The sequence below is a fragment of the Etheostoma spectabile genome, chromosome 2, assembly GCF_008692095.1.
Source record: "Etheostoma spectabile isolate EspeVRDwgs_2016 chromosome 2, UIUC_Espe_1.0, whole genome shotgun sequence".
NCBI classification, from domain to species: Eukaryota; Metazoa; Chordata; class Actinopteri; order Perciformes; family Percidae; genus Etheostoma; species Etheostoma spectabile.
The window spans coordinates 2174488-2191024 of NC_045734.1; the positions used below are offsets into that span (position 1 = coordinate 2174488).

At 41.7% G+C, this 16537-nt stretch overlaps 1 protein-coding gene across 1 annotated transcript in view; it reads left to right on the forward strand.

Annotated features, from left to right (window-relative positions):
* The window catches only part of LOC116701446 (glutamate receptor 2), a 67547-nt gene that overhangs the window by 34231 nt on the left and 16779 nt on the right, over window positions 1–16537 (forward strand). Inside the window, exons 13-18 of the mRNA XM_032535157.1 lie at window positions 1540–1682; window positions 2208–2423; window positions 3769–3923; window positions 4585–4783; window positions 5012–5259; window positions 12518–12632. Coding sequence (XP_032391048.1) covers window positions 1540–1682; window positions 2208–2423; window positions 3769–3923; window positions 4585–4783; window positions 5012–5259; window positions 12518–12632 — 1076 coding nt within the window. The remainder of the gene's footprint in view (window positions 1–1539; window positions 1683–2207; window positions 2424–3768; window positions 3924–4584; window positions 4784–5011; window positions 5260–12517; window positions 12633–16537) is intronic.

The following is a 16537-nucleotide window of genomic DNA, read 5'->3' on the forward strand; positions in this document are numbered from 1 at the left end:
TGGATTCTCATAACATCTTTGATAAGTTTCAGTCTGGCTTTCGTAAAAAACATTCAACTGAGACTACTCTCCTTAGAGCCTCTAATGATATTTTGATGGCTGCTGATGGGGGTAAATGTTCTGTGCTGGTCCTACTAGATCTCAGTGCAGCATTTGATACTGTTGATCACTGCACTCTGATTAGTAGACTGAAAACAACTGTAGGCCTCACTGGATCAGCTCTGGAATGGTTTTCTTCCTATCTTTCAGATAGGAGTTTGGTTGTGTCCATAGGAACATATATGTCAGACTCTGCTCCTCTGTCTTGTAGTGTGCACCAAGGTTCTTTGCTCGGCCCCCTGCTGTTCAGTCTGTATTTGCTTCATCTTGGAGAGATTATTAGTAGATTTGAGGAAATATCTTACCATTGTTATGCTGATGACATCCAATTATATTTATCTTTTACTCCAGATAGGCTAAACAAACTGTCCTTGCTGTACACTTGTTTAGCCTCCATTAACAAAGGGATGGCTGACAACTTTTTGCAATTAAATTCAGATGAAACTGAGGGGATGATTTTTGCCCCAGACAGCATTACCCCTAAGATCAGGTAGGCCATTGGGGCACTCACTCTCTGATTATAATGTTGTGCGAAATCTGGGTGTCATTTTTGACAAATCTATGTGTTTTAACAGTCATGTGAAATCCGTGGTTTGTTCCTGTTTTTTCCATCTCAGGAAGATTGCTAAGATCAGATCTGTGGTCTCTAAAAAAGTGATGGAGATACTTGTTCATGCTTTTATTTCTTCACGTTTGGGTTATTACAAACAGTGCGTACACTTGTTTAAACAAATCATCCATGGACAAATTCCAAGTTGTACAGAATGCAGCAGCAAGACTTTTGTCTAAGACCAGCAGGAGATCACACATTACTCCGGTGCTTAAGGCTCTTAATATGCTACCAATAGGTTTTAGAGTGCATTTTAAAATTTTAATCACTACTTATAGAGCCTTGCATGGTCAAGCTCCCGCTTACATTAAGGATCTATTACACCCCCACACTTCTGGTCGCTCTCTAAGGTCTTCAGACCGAGACCTTTTAACTGTCCCCTGAACACGTTTTAAAACCAGGGGTGATCGTGCCTTTTTTGTGGTGGATCCAAGGCTCTGGAACTCTCTCCCTTTAGCTTTGAGAGCTTTGGATTCTGTGGAAACTTTTAAAAAACACCTGAAGACACATCTTTTTAGACAAGCTTTTAACTAGCAATATGGCTTAGTATTTTATGTGTTGCTGTTTTATTTGTTTTTACTGTAAAGCACTTAGTGACCCTTCTTGTCTGTGAAAGGTGCTATATAAATACATTTTACTTACTTACTTACTTTTTGAAAGTTGTTGTATGTCACCATATATGTAACCATATGTTTCCCCATTATACCCAGGATGATTTGGATGGATAGCTGCTGATTATTGGATATTTTCCCCACTGTAGAGTGTATTTGGAGACGGTTTTCTAACACTGCTGATCTTTATCTCTTTTCGTTTTCTCTGACTGATGCTAGGTTACTGTGTTGACCTGGCCGCAGAAATTGCAAAGCACTGTGGTATACGCTACCAGCTAAAGATTGTGGGAGATGGCAAATACGGAGCAAGAGATGCAGAAACCAAGATCTGGAATGGCATGGTTGGAGAGCTGGTGTATGGGGTAAGATTTAGAGGCACAAACAATAATATAATATGCTTTCTGAAAATTCAGTTTTTCTAGTGTTGAAAGTAGCAGTGAGGGATGTCTAAGTTCCTCCGTTGGCTAATGTCATTACCAAGACAGATTCCTCTCCAGCTGACATCATAAACCAAATTAGGACCAGTTTGGCTGTTGGGAACCCAGCCCCTTGTTTGTCTGGAACCTGAGTGGCTAGGCCGGCTGAATAATGTAATAAATGTCTGGCTTTGTAAAAAATGCCTGTTGCTTTGACTCCTTCGTCTGAATCTTCTGTGAGCGGAACTAAGACATGAGGGGGAGGCAAGGGAAGGAATCAGGGATGCACACACTGGGAGTAGGGAAAGGTCCCGGTGAACCAGATGACATTGCTTTCAGACAGCAGGAGAAGTGTTACACCGTAAAAAAACAAGTGCCTTAGTAAAATTGTCTTGCACGGTTCTTTTTCCTCTATCCAATGCACAGAACCCACTGTCAAACCCTCTCCTTGTGTCTTTGTCTCCCCAACAGAAAGCAGATATAGCAGTCGCCCCGCTGACCATCACTCTTGTCCGTGAAGAGGTGATAGATTTCTCCAAACCCTTCATGTCTTTGGGAATCTCTATCATGATCAAGAAGCCGCAGAAATCCAAACCAGGAGTTTTCTCCTTTCTGGACCCACTGGCCTACGAAATCTGGATGTGCATAGTCTTTGCCTACATAGGTGTCAGTGTTGTTCTCTTTTTGGTAAGTCAGTCTGTGTATGTGTACACGACTGATGTGTTTAATTCCTATCAGAAGGACTCTACTGTTCCCTTTGCTGTCAGTTTCCTAATGTGGCTTTGTTATGTGCATAAATCTTCTGCCTTGAAAGTGCTTACTGAATATAGTTAAAGCTTTAGTGCATACATTTTTGATATTAATGAACGTCCGTAACATTCAAAGCATTGCCAAATGAGTTGCTACAATGGATTACAGGGACCTGCAATTGACCAAATTCTGTGAAACTGTTGCTGACCAACCCCCATGAGTTAAAATCCTGAATCCCAAACATGACTCGTACGTGGCATGCCTGCCAACATACATCTGTTGCAGTCAGCCCCCTGTGTGTTAAACAGAACGAACACACATTTCAATGAACGTACTAAAACATATCCGACCTTTTAAGGGGATTGTGTTTATCTGTATGTCAAACTAATCGCCACTAACGTCTGACTGCACAGCAGTCCAGAGCATCTCTCACACTACACTCTTGCACACTCGTGTTACAAATCAGCACACATGAGACGAAACCATCTCTCTTCAGGCTTTCCAGATCAGTAATACCCTTGTTATTACACCTTAGGTTGTTTTATCAACTTTTATAAGAGTGTTTATCCGAAAACTCTGGCTGTGCTGTTCCTTACCGTACCGGCTACTGTCCTTGGACTGCAACGTCAATGTGTGACGTCATATGAATGTGCTGCATTCTCAGTGTTCTTCTGGACTCAAACTAAGCTCTTAAAGGTCCCATGGCATGAAAATGTCACTTTAGGAGTTTTTTTAACATGGTGATAGGTGTAAACCCAGCCCTGGGCATCCTGCTCTGTCTTTGAGAAAATGAAAGCTCAGATGGGCCGATCTGGAATTTTGCCCTTTATGAGGTCATAAGGGACAAGGTTACCTCCCCTTTCTCTGCTTTGCCCGCTCAGAGAATTTGGCTCACTCATGAGAGAGAGATATCATGGCTTTCAAACAAGCAAAGTGACAGTTAGTCAAGGTCAACCCTCCAGCCTCCACCTTGCACTTTAAAGTTTCAATTTCACAACAGAAAGTTAGCCACTAAAATACTTCATAGGCAGACTGATATAACAACCCCCCTTCCCCCCGGCTTACTTCAGAAACCATGCGTAACTGCCAGTGATTCCACAACTTGTGACCGTTCATGCTTCCTGTACATTAAACTTTTGCTTCTGTTAATGCAAAATATTGCTTGTGTGCATTCCCCTGTATGAAAATCAACCCCTATCTGCCAAAGTAAAGGGGGGTGTTTTCATGTAGGGACAGCATAACAGGGAAAATCAGAGAAATACATCCTAATCTTATCTTGCAGGTATCCAGATTCAGCCCCTATGAGTGGACTCTAGAGGAACCAGAGGACGGAGCGTTGCCGCTGACAACCGAATCCACCAATGAGTTTGGGATCTTTAACTCCCTCTGGTTCTCTTTGGGGGCGTTTATGCGGCAGGGTTGTGACATCTCACCAAGGTTGGTATGCAGTTAAATCACAACTCTTCCCATTGCTTTAGTGTATATTATTTATAATTAATTTCTGATATATTGTGTTATACATGATGGTTCTCAGTGGCTGAGTTTCTGAGGTTGTAGTTATGGATCAAGTTGTATTGAACTGCTCTGTACTAAAAGGCCTTTCTAATAATTTATCAACTCTAATTCATATGTGTTTGAGAGATGGGTAACTGTGTGGTCTAGTGGTGGATGTAATAACAACAAAGTAAATATCGGACCTATTCTCTGTAAGAGGATATCTCCAGAACATTCTGACAAACATTTTTTTGACCTTTTTTTGTATCAGGACCAAACTCTCGCCAGATCTGTCGTTTAGCTGTGGAAGTATCTCATGTTAGCAAAAGGAAATAATAATAAATTATACAAACTTTTCATCTATCCACATAATGTTCACTACACTTTCAAATGAGGCCAATACCCATTAGGAGACAGGAAGTGAGGACGGTTTCATACCATTGGCGCTGCTTGAAATGAGCTATCTTTAGTATAAAGGATCTTTGCTACTTCTGATCTCTGAATTCACCGTCCTCCAAACTCAGCCACGAATTTCTGAGTGCTTACGTTATGACAGTGTAATGACAGCATACTCTGGTGTGTGTGTCTGTGTGTGTGTGTGCAGGTCTCTGTCAGGTCGTATAGTTGGGGGGGTGTGGTGGTTCTTCACTTTGATCATCATCTCATCATACACTGCTAACCTGGCTGCCTTCCTGACGGTGGAGAGGATGGTTTCTCCCATCGAGAGCGCTGAAGACCTGGCCAAACAGACAGAGATAGCGTATGGAACCCTGGACTCTGGATCCACCAAGGAGTTCTTCAGGGTAAGGACCTACCAGGGGAGGGGCGAAGTGTCCAGGGGCGTGACGGGTTTGTGTTTTATAATGAGAAACATTTACCATGTTTATTAGGTCACAATGGTACAGATTTCTTTCCAAGGAAACTCCACAGTATACCTTTGAAATACCCTAGGATTAAAATGTACCTAAAGGTACCTAGGTTGTACAAACCAAGTTGTAGTATGTCATCTGTGTCTGTGTCTGTGTTTTTAGCGCTCTAAAATCGCCTTGTTTGACAAGATGTGGCAGTACATGAAATCCGCAGAGCCTTCCGTCTTCGTCAAGAAGACGTCGGAGGGCGTCCTACGTGTCAGGAAGTCCAAAGGGAAGTATGCCTATCTGCTGGAATCCACGATGAACGAATACATCGAGCAGAGGAAACCTTGCGACACAATGAAAGTGGGAGGAAACCTGGACTCCAAAGGCTACGGCATCGCCACACCTAAAGGATCTCCATTAAGGTGGGTGGATCAGTATAACAATGCTAGCCAACCTGCACTGCCATGTACCATTCACACTACTAACCTGCTGCCTAGTGATTGTCCCTCTCCCCATTCACAGCCTATTACTCCACACGTTTTAATAATCCCTGTACAGTTGAGGGTGGATTCAGAATCTCCCTCACTCAGCGCTCTAAAGCCTTAACATAACGATCAGACTACACTTGCTGACCCCCTGCTATAGCAGTCAGGTGGTGTCAGCCAGTGTGTGAGCTGTGGCTGTGTTCATTTGCCCCATGCTCAGGAAACCAAAGCCCCATGGGGAGCAGTGTAGCCTGGTCCCGAGCAGCAGTGCAAACTAGCTGTTGCAGTATGCGAGTGTGATGAATGGGGCATGGCGGCTTACTCGTTGTTATAATAATCCACCTACCCTGATGACATCATCTCAGTGGTTTGTATTTTTACCATGGTTACCACCTCTGACCAACGGCTGGTGGTGGTTCCCGTGACAACTGGGGGAGGGCTGTTTAAGTTTAAAAATTTCAGGTCTTAAAGAAAAACTTCATCCCAAACATTCTAAGCATGTGTTGTATGGAGTCTAAAGTTAGTATTATGTAGTGTCTTAATATTATTAATGTGAAATATTCTCAGCTATCCACTGCTGTATCCATTTCTATTAAAACTGATTGTTCTTTTGTGAGAATATATAACAATTATGATGAGCTCGCTCTTTAAGACCTGGATAAAGGAGTTTTTGTTGTCCGAAAGGTTTATGACCTAAACGTGTGTGTGTGTGTGTGTGTGTGTGTGTGTGTGTGTGTGTGTGTGTGTGTGTGTGTGTGTGTGTGTGTGTGTGCGTGTGTGTGTGTGTGTGTGTGGTGTGTGTGTGTGTGTGTGTGTGTGTTTGTGTGTGTGTGTACATATTATAAATGTGCTGTCTCCTTCCAAAAGAACTATGTTATATTCTAGATTATAGACAATATATTATGCAGAAAAGATGTCAGTCATTCATCCAAATCCCTGAGAACGTCCGGTTTAGTCCAGTTTGACACCCAGAAATATTGTTACTCCTGTCTCTCAGCATTCAAAGTAGCAAGTTTCTAAGTGGCAGTTTCTTGAGGCCAGACAAAAATATTCAACTAAGAAAAAATAGTCCCTCTTTGTTCTGGTTGCACCTGCATAGGCCCAAAATTTGTCTTCTGTATATTAAGAGCCACATATGAAAAAGAAACAGGTGTGCGTGTGCAAGTGTGCGTGTGCTGTGTGTGTGTGTGTGTGTGTGTGTGTGTGTGTGTGTGTGGTGTGTGTGTGTGTTGCGCTGCATGCTACTCACTGAGTTTGTTTCTCACTCTAATGTCTTTTCAGCCCACTACAGGTGGTTGTATGGTTCTGTGTGCCCTGCCTACTCTCTCCTCTGTCTCTTTGTGTTGCTGTCGACTTTCTTCTGCAGAATGTTTTCAATGACGATTCCAGTTACATGAATTTGTTGAATTTGCAGTTAAAGCTTCATTAAGCGATTTCTGAAACTGAAACTGTTGTCATAGCAATAACTTATTGAGCCCAAACCTGTACAAATGCAGATTTTTTCTCAGAAGACGTAGAAGTTAGCTGGATGACAATTAACAGGATTTGTTTTAGCTAGCTAACATGATGTAATGCTGGATTAGGTTAACAATTCACTCCATTTTTGGCATTGTTAGGCAAAAAGTCTTTAATAAGCTTACAGCATATTGTAATTCAAGTGGAATTTGCAGGTTGGTGGGGTTAACCGTTAGCCTAGCACAAATATTGGCTTGTTTCTTCTATTTATGTTTTCTCTCACACAGCCTTTCAGCCGGTCCTTGTTTGGATGGCAGCATTAAGGCACCTGTAGATAGATAGACAGATAGATAGATAAATAGATAGATAGATATTGATCCCAATAAAATGGGAAATTATAGTGTTACAGCAGCAAAATCAGTCACACAGCACAGAATATACACATAAACGAAATACTAGGCTACAATATACATACATACAATATACATGAAATAATATCAAAATAAAATACAAGAACAAATATTTGAATTTATACAAGTTGAGAATAAAAACATTTTTTTAAAACTGCTTAAATAGTATAATAAAATGGCATTTTTCCGGCTCCCCCTTGTGGTCCCCACCGCTGCAGCCTAAACACACAACCCCCATTCAAAATGAAGCCACGGCACCGCTTACTGCTGCCATCCGAACGGGGACATGCCGGAGGCAGTGTGAGGGGGAACGTTAATGCGGCAGACCAGCCTGTTCAATTCAATTCAATTCAATTTTATTTATAGTATCAAATCACAACAAGAGTTATCTCAAGACACTTTACAGATAGAGCAGGTCTAGACCACACTCCAGAATCCACAAGGACCCAACAGTTCCAGTAGTTTCCTCCAGAGCAAGCAACAGTGCGACCTGTTGTTGCCTTGAATCACAGTACGTTATCTCACAGGGCTTTGCAAAGAAAACAGGATGTCAATCTCATAGAATTGCCATATATAATGAAATGAAAGATTAGTATTGTACCATCAGATGAGCCGGTGCATACCCATGCTCGTCTGATGGGAGGGGCTTTACGGAGAGGGGAGAGGAAGAGGTTTAACTCTACTATAAAGCCTCCGGAAGCTTTAAGCCATCAACTCCAGGGACAAATATCAGAATCTCTTCTGCTTTCCCAGTGTTCACTCACTTTACCAGCTAGTTGTTAAAGTTGGCTTTTCAGCACTTTTTTATCCAATCATATCACTGGAACGTGCCAATGAAGAGAGTTCAGTTGGGTGTGGTCATTGTGGGGGGCGGGGGCTCAGAGAGAACCACTGGGCTTCAACCAGATGGACTTGTGAACCAAAGTTGAAAGAGCTAGAGAGTTGGGTGCTGACTCTGAGGTCAGCAGCCCAAGCTACCCTTTGATATTACTTGACTCATCTTTAATCAAATCGCTTAATGGAGCTTTAAGTCTAACTAATAGATTAGCTGGGACTGCTGTTGTTGTACTATAGCATGGTAGAACCAGAGACATATTTGTTTTTATTTCTACAACCTTTGAGTAGGAAATCTTTAGATTCAGAGCTTAATACTGGTTGAATTATTCATAGAATTCCATGTCTCTGCTCCTAGCATGATCTTATCTTGTTGTCATCGAACGTCTTTTTCCCCTTGTTCCCACTATTGCATTCAAAGTAGATGTTTAATGGTATAATATCAATGTTGGGTTCAGTTCAGAAAAAAATACACTCACAACCCTTTGGCATGTAAAAAACACATTCAAATTTTGAAAATACAAAGATATAGTCATAACAAATGATTTTTGAGTATTTGCAACTAATCAAATCTGAGTGAACTGAGCCCATACCAAGTTATTTGTCACATCAGTACACTACATAATATAGAGAATGTTTTAGATGACTTTCAAATATTAGCCTCCATTAATCACCACCATACTTGAGGTTTGCTATTGACAAGCTTGATTCAATAATACAAAATACCACACCCCTATTAGCACCAATTTCACCGCCTTTTCATCTTGCCATTACATTTTTACTATTGTGTAAAAAGCTCTTCCTGCTGGGTTGTCTATTCTCCTTTTCAGGAGTTAATTAGTACATGTAGGCACTTTAAAAGATACAAAAAGGCACTGGCCTGACCAGTCTTGCTCTGGTTTAGGTTAATGAGACAGTTTATCCAAAAAGAAGCCTGAATGGATTTGAATTTAAAGCCTAAATTAATTGAAGCCTTTTTTAGAAATGTGCCGTGTTCATGCTACGTGGAATGATAACATTAAGTACAAAGCTAGCCCAAAGTTCTTTTTCTAACTTAGTTGGGTGTTGTACTATGGAATATATAGACCACTCCTGGACTGCTCTCTCAAAGCCTCAAGGTCTGTTGTAAAATGTGTCATAAAGGGGACAAAATCTGGCTTGGGCTGCTGGCACACCTTTGAGAGCCTCAGTGCAAACTATAAGAAAAATGGGTTTATGGACAAAGCATGCAAGCCACTCACCCGCTTAGCTGCGGTAAAAGCTAAGAACCATGCAATCTTAATGGAGAGAAACCTCAACCCTAGATCTTCTATGGGCTTTAACGGGTGATGAAAGAAGGGAGTGTTCTGCCCACGTGACAATCTGACGTACTGTAATTGTAATTTTCCTGTGTGTTGTCCTATAATGCAATGACGTATCTCCACAGCGTGAGGGTTAAAGGTCTACTTCCCATACAGGGGTCTCCCTCTGGACAGTAGATCTGTGCGCCTGTTCAAAATACATATGCTGCTCCAGATAATTATTATATTATTTTCTGGGCTTCTTGTGTTGGAGTGAGTGCCACCCTGGGAGTTGATGCAAGCTACCACAGTCTGTTTCAGTGCTAAAAACACTGCCTCAGAGACCAAATGCCCTTCACTGCTCTGCCCAAGATTTTGACATTTTGAGGAGCCCCAATGTTACTACAGATATCACTGAAGACATGAGGCGGACAAGTTGCAGGCAGAGTCTGAACGACACAACTTTCCCCAGCTGACAAATGGAGAGTGACACCGTATAAGATGCTATTGCCCCTTCTGATAGCCTGACACAAATGTTTTGCACATTGCACAGGATTCTAACCAGCTCTCTGTCCAACTTATTTGGATCCAAGAGCCCTAATCACCAAATCCGAATCCCAGTCTGCCTGCTCACGTGAGTGTGAGCATATGAGATAGTAAATGTATGAAAATATTCAGAATTTCCTGTGGAAACAAAATGTGGAAACGTGTCAGGAAGATGAGGTTTGACTGGTCTGTCACAGGTTAGTATTAAAGGAAATTTCCATAGTAAAAACACTAAATGAAGTTAGAAAAAGAACACTTTAGTCTACGAGCTTGTGGCATTCTTACTTTTTCCCAGGTATTGAACCTGGATTGAGGCTGGCTAAGTTTCAAAAGCCTGGATGCTCAACCACACAACCAACGATTAATCCTCACTAGTTATTTATTTACTGTTGGACTGGCAGTAGGATGCCCAAACACCAACTACTAAAATCCAAACAGATTTCATACTGTTGAATAGCTGGTTGTAATGTTAGCAGCTTTGCCAACCATTCTAAATACATTTCTTCTATCAGTCTGTAAATTAATCCTGGTCAGAATAACCAAGAAGAACCATTCCATAGCTTGACTTTGCTCTTGTGCTAAACAAATTATTTGCCCATAAGCCATCTGCTTCACCAAAGTATACATGAATTTGTCCCTTTGCTCTGCTGAAATAACAGCTTCAGTTACTTTTGGTCTAATGATGCAATCATCTACCATAATTTGAAGTAACTGTTTAACAGATTTAAAAGTACCCATTAAAACTAAATGCCCTTTTCTTAAATGTAAAGACAGAGTCTGTCTCCAGAACCCAGACTGGGAGCTGGTTCCACAGGAGAGGTGCCTGATATCTGAATTCTCTGGCTCCCGTTCTACTTTTAGAGACTGTAGCAACCACAAGTGCTCTAGTGGGGCAGTAGGGTACTATGAGCTCTTCAAAATATTAGTGCCTTAACATTTGGAGCTTTGTAGGTCAGAAAAAGGATTTTAAATGCAATTCTGGATTTTACAGAAAGCCAACGCAGAGAAATCTCTTTTCTTAGTTCTTGGCTGTACACGCTACATTGGTCAAAGAGCCTTGTGGAACACCGTTGCTAACTTTAGTGTGCATGGAGGATTCATTGTTAAATTGCAAAATACATAAACTGAGATTGATCTAATAAATAGGAATGTTATAGTCTCTGCAACATGATTTTATGATCAATAGTGTTGAATGCAGCACTAATAACTTTCTAATACAAAAATGACTTGCAGAGAGCATGCTAACCAGACAACAGCCACATGTAGTTTTGTCCTTTGTCAGGTCATTTACAACATTTACATTAGATAAGAAGTAAGATATAATCTGCAGTTGGCAACTTCTGACATTTCAACCAGCGAAAAAAACAACGGTCAATGCAAGCTAATAATGTGAAGCAGATTCATGGATGTTTTTCATAGTGTTCTAAGCTAATAGCAAAGAAATCATTTAACAAGAGATTTGTAATAAAACGACCACCCAACCATATCTTTATGGTTTTGTCAAGTTATTCTGACTTAGACATATTACTCAACATTCATTCTATGTCCATGTTATTCCACAGGTTGTGCTTAGTGGCTAAGACATGCTAGTCCTATCTAATACTGACGAGTTTGCTGCTTATTAAAGAGAAGCATCCCAGCTGTGTATATTCTGTTAATGCTATGGATATACTGTTCATGCTGCTAACGTGCATACCAGCAGGAGGACTGACAATGACAACAACTGAACTGCTAACAGCCACTGTGTTCATGTAGAAATGCTGTGAACCTGGCGGTGTTAAAGTTGAACGAGCAGGGGCTGCTGGACAAACTGAAAAACAAGTGGTGGTATGACAAGGGAGAATGCGGCAGCGGAGGAGGGGAGAGCAAGGTTAATACGCACACTCTCACACACACACACACACACACACACACTAACATGAAGGTAACACGGGGTTATCAGGTGTGAAAGAAGTAGCATAATTATAACGCCACATGTGAAGGTAGCAATGTTCTGTAGCTGTGTTCACACAAATATATTAGTAAACAAATACTCGTAAATGTTACATACAATTAGATTTGGCAGTTGCTGACAGACAGCCCCAGCAGGTAGCGTTGTAGTCTGTGCTGCTTCTTCCATCGATGTGTTGCACCCTGTTTGGTTGAGGTCAGGGTTAGGGCAGGCTTCAGGGGCAAGGTCAGGGTCAGGCGACCTCAAACCAGATGGCAGCAACAGTGCAGGAGAAGGGCTGTTGATAAAAAAGTTTGTGCAACCTGGACAAACTCTGTTTATCTATGGCTCTGGCCTGGAGCAATACTACTGTTGAAAAAAGCAGAAAGGCTTTTCACTGCAGCGTCTCTCATTCTCTTTCTCTGGGGCCAAACAGAGGGGCCCTGCCCATACACACTTTGTCTAATTGATCACAGTGATAAAAGGTTTTAAATTAAAAATTTGCTCTAAACTGAACTTTGGTTAATCACACATTTCAGCATGGTCTTTAAATGTTAATGAATGTGGCAAATTATTGTAAAGCCAAGCTTTAAGGTTGTATCATTCACAAGACATTGCTGCAAATAACAAACATTAGTAGACCCTGTATTGGTTGCTAGACCAGAGAGTGAGAATAGCTGCCCTACTAATAACATAAGATAACATTGATAATGATGTTATTTATGTTATTCCCATTAAAGAGTGCCAGTAAACCTTGCCGTATTGAAACTGAATGAGCAAGGGACCCTAGACAAGATGAAAAACAAGTGGTGGTACGATAAAGGAGAGTGTGGCTTCAAGGACTCCACCAATAAGGTCAGTTGTATATGTCTGTGGATCAAACACACTGTATGTTCACACATTCAACATGCCCAGTAAACTGGTTCTATATGTATCAGCAAAGTAAAGCACAGCTGCACTTAAGGATTACAGGTGTTCCGTTTGTCTAAATGTGTATGTCTGAAAAAAAGGTTAAGTACAGGTTAATTCCGCTCAATGTAATGTCCACTTGTTAAAGCATAGTGGTTCAACTATCAAACTGTAAGTATGTTGCTGATAAATGAATAACAAGTGATGCCCTCAAGACAGAGTGGACCTTTTTAAGACAAAGGCACAGTGCATTAGCAGTTAAGCTCACTGTAGTGTTTGTTTTGTCTGTTTTAACACTTACGTTAAAGTCTGTCTCTCTGTCTGTCTGAACTTATTCACATTAAGTTTTCAAGGAAATGTCTGCAAAGTAAAATATGGAAATGGAGATTTATCAAATATCACACATTGTGCACACAGAAAAGGGTTTAGCCAAAGGTTGCACCCAGACTCTTCAGAGGGCCCTGGGCTCTTTGAGGTGTCATACGGATCACAACGACATGTTGTGAGGCGACATGTTCATGTTTACGAGATGAAGCATCTGTATTGTGCATATTAGGTTTAGATTTGTGTAGATCTGTTGATGTTTTCTCCTTACATTTCCCATGACTCCTAGGACCCCCAAATTCAAGACAATCTTTATGCGGCCAGTGACATCAGCAACAGTTATATTTATATTAATCAGTTTGTAGCTTTCACATGCTTCAAATATATATATATATATATATATATAAGGAAGTTAATGGATCCCCCCTGTTAGCAAAATATGCATAGACGGCATTTGGTTAAGGGTGATAGGAGGAAGGTGGCCTGTATTCAGTCGCCCATGGTGTCCATCAGACATATCATCATAACACTAAGCCCATGAGCACACTTACCTGCTTACCTACATTAGATTTTAATTTAATTGTATGTATTGTATGCATTTCGTAGATCATTCATCTGAGCATTAGAATAGTTTTTTTTAGTTTTTTAGTTAGTTTTTCAAGACACATTAAAAACTTGAAATGTTGCTGGGAGGATCTCCGGCCTCTTTTGAGGGAGCTTAGCCCCCGCTAGCCCCCCACTGATTCATTTGTATCAGCATTCATTCAAGTGGCGTAAGGGAAAGCCTCTAATAAGCAAGTAGTGTGAGCACGGAAGTAGGAAACCATAGACACTGTGACTCTGACTCAGCAGCTGTATTGCCAAGAATAGGCTGCCATGTTAAGATCCCTCTTCCAATGTTAAAATGCTGGTTGTGTTAAGTTGTGTAAGTGTGCTGGAAGCTAACCCAGCATGTATGATGATGTATTTTAATGGCCATATTTTATTGTTAACATACTGTAGGCTGCAATCTATGTGACTGGCTCCTGAGCACAGTATTGCATGATAAGCCAAATATATGCTTAGCCAACTCCCTTGAGCATTAAAGCCATAGGCTGTAAAAAAAAATAATGGACGAAGCATTCAGGTCTAAAAATTGAAGCCAATGCTGAAGCCGCTTTAAGCTGCCAGCTTTAACTGTGCTATCTCTAGCTGGTAACTTTAGGGAAAGTAAATGCAGAAAAATTGCTGCCTTTAACTGCCGGTAAAACTCTGCTGGATGACTCACAGATAGAAGGCTTAAAAATCAGCAACTTCCCCTCTTTAGCATTTAGCTTAGCTCACTGCCCTTTCAACCTTAAACAACACTGGCTTGGCCGCGTCATCCTCCCCAGCCCACCCTCTGATCCAAAAATCGTCAAGTCCGCTTTCAAAAACAAGATGGTGATGTCCAAATTGCCAAACTCGAGGCTTCAAAATGGCAGTCAACAAACCAATTGGGGACGTCACCGCTGCTACGTCCACTATTTTTAGAGTCTATGATGAGAGCACTGATATGTGCTTTTTATCATGCACACATGCTAACCAAGGTAACCATGTGTATTCTGCAAAAACTGCTGTGATGACATAGGGAAACCCTGCCTGTGTAAGCCACATCATCATCAAAGATGTCCCTGTGGAAACTTCTCGCCGAGATTCAAGTTATTACCCCATTGGTCAATTTTCCAAACATTCTGGGGACGTGTTTTAACAGCATAATAAAACAAAATGTTTGGACAAACTGTCATTGATTTATAGACAAAATAGCACAATGCACATGTTTGGAACAGGTAGCACCCCCTAATGAGCGATTTAAAAATAGTTTTACATACGCAGTTCAACACTGTTGTACAACACATCCTCTGGCTTTTGTAAAGATTACATACATGTATCAATCATCCACCCAACATAATGCAATCTTTCTAATCAATTATTACACACCTTTCAAGGTTTGGAGCACAAATCAGACTATCATCCAAATAGGGGAGGATTTAAATTCCAGTGGCTTGTATAGGACCAGCGTTGCTGCATGCACCTTGTAAAGACCCGTGGGGCTAGGGAAAGATAGGCCAGCCCTTTGAATGTGAAGCTCAGGCACAGCCTGTGATGTGGCACTATCAGAACGATGTGTCCTTCTAATCAATGGATGTGAACCTACTTAGCCGTGTCACAGATTGAATCTGCTATTCTTAGCATGTACCACGTTTTGGGGAATGCACTTTATGGCACCCTTCTACAGAAGGTTGGATATTTCCTGCCAGAATGCCAAATATCTAGGGGCCAGGGTATGAATTGGAGATTGTACCCCTGGGAGAATGTTGCCACTATCCAAGGATCTGCAGTGCAGCTTTACCAGCAGCTAAGGTGCAACTGGAAGACATCCCAAATCACTTTAGGCCTGTCTCCCTGGCCTTTTTGGGCCCCTAAGGGGGCTATTACCTCACCCCCGACCCTTCTGTGTCTGAGGTGCCAACCATGTGTGAGCCTGGCAGTGGTTATCAGGCCTCAGTAGGGGTCTAGCTCCCTGAAGGCTACCAAACTGCAGTGCTTCTGGGCCAAAAAGCTTCCCTGGAACTACAGAGAAAGTGCAAAGGGCCCTCTGGCATGGCTCTGAAAGTGGGGATTGGGGCAACTATACCTGGCAGTGACTCCGAAGAAGTGTTGACATCATCCCATCAAGCTCCCTGGTCAAGAAGGTGAACGCCTGCAGAGATGCATCACTGAGACTGAGAAGGCACCACGCTGGAGGATTCCAGGGACTGGGACAGGGCTAATTTCAAGTTAGACAGGGAGTTTTCAACACGGCCCATGCACGTTATCGTAGCGCTTTTTTTCTTGGTGACACAATGAGGGATGCAATAGATGGCTCCACAGCTGGAATTGGGTCCAGTCTGTAACTGCTAAAATTCTGTAGCAATGCCAAGGACCTGTTGTCCCTGGCGTGGTGTGAAAGGGTTTTGGGGTCTGGCAGGATTTAAATGGCTCCTCAATGTGTGGATTGGAGGGCAGCACAGAAAGAGAAGCTTGTGGCGGGACCTGCCAATAGAATGCACTAGCCTGAGTTTGTTGGGGCCCTATTCAACCCTATGCATGCCACACTTTGCAAGGCGCGAGTAGTCTACTACCACGGGTAAAAAACAGGCTCATTTAAAAAAATGTACTAACGTTAAAGCTCACAAAGGAAGATTACTTACTTTTTTAGCCAAGCTTCAGAGCTTAGCTCTGATCTGGTGTCTCGCATTACAAGGCTACTAGCAAAGCTAGTGGTAAGCTTTTAGCTTTAACTGCATTCACTGATTGGCTGCAAGAAGATACAAAGGACATATTTGATGATGACGGGGGCTTCTATAGACAGGGCAGCCCTACATCTTCCCAGGTCACATGTGACTCTGTTGATAATAAATTCTTGACCTGTGCAAGCACCAGATGGATAACATCCAGTGTTAAGCACTGCCTCTGGCAGTTAAGAAGAATGAATCTGAAGTTTCCGTGGTTTCTATTGTTTATTA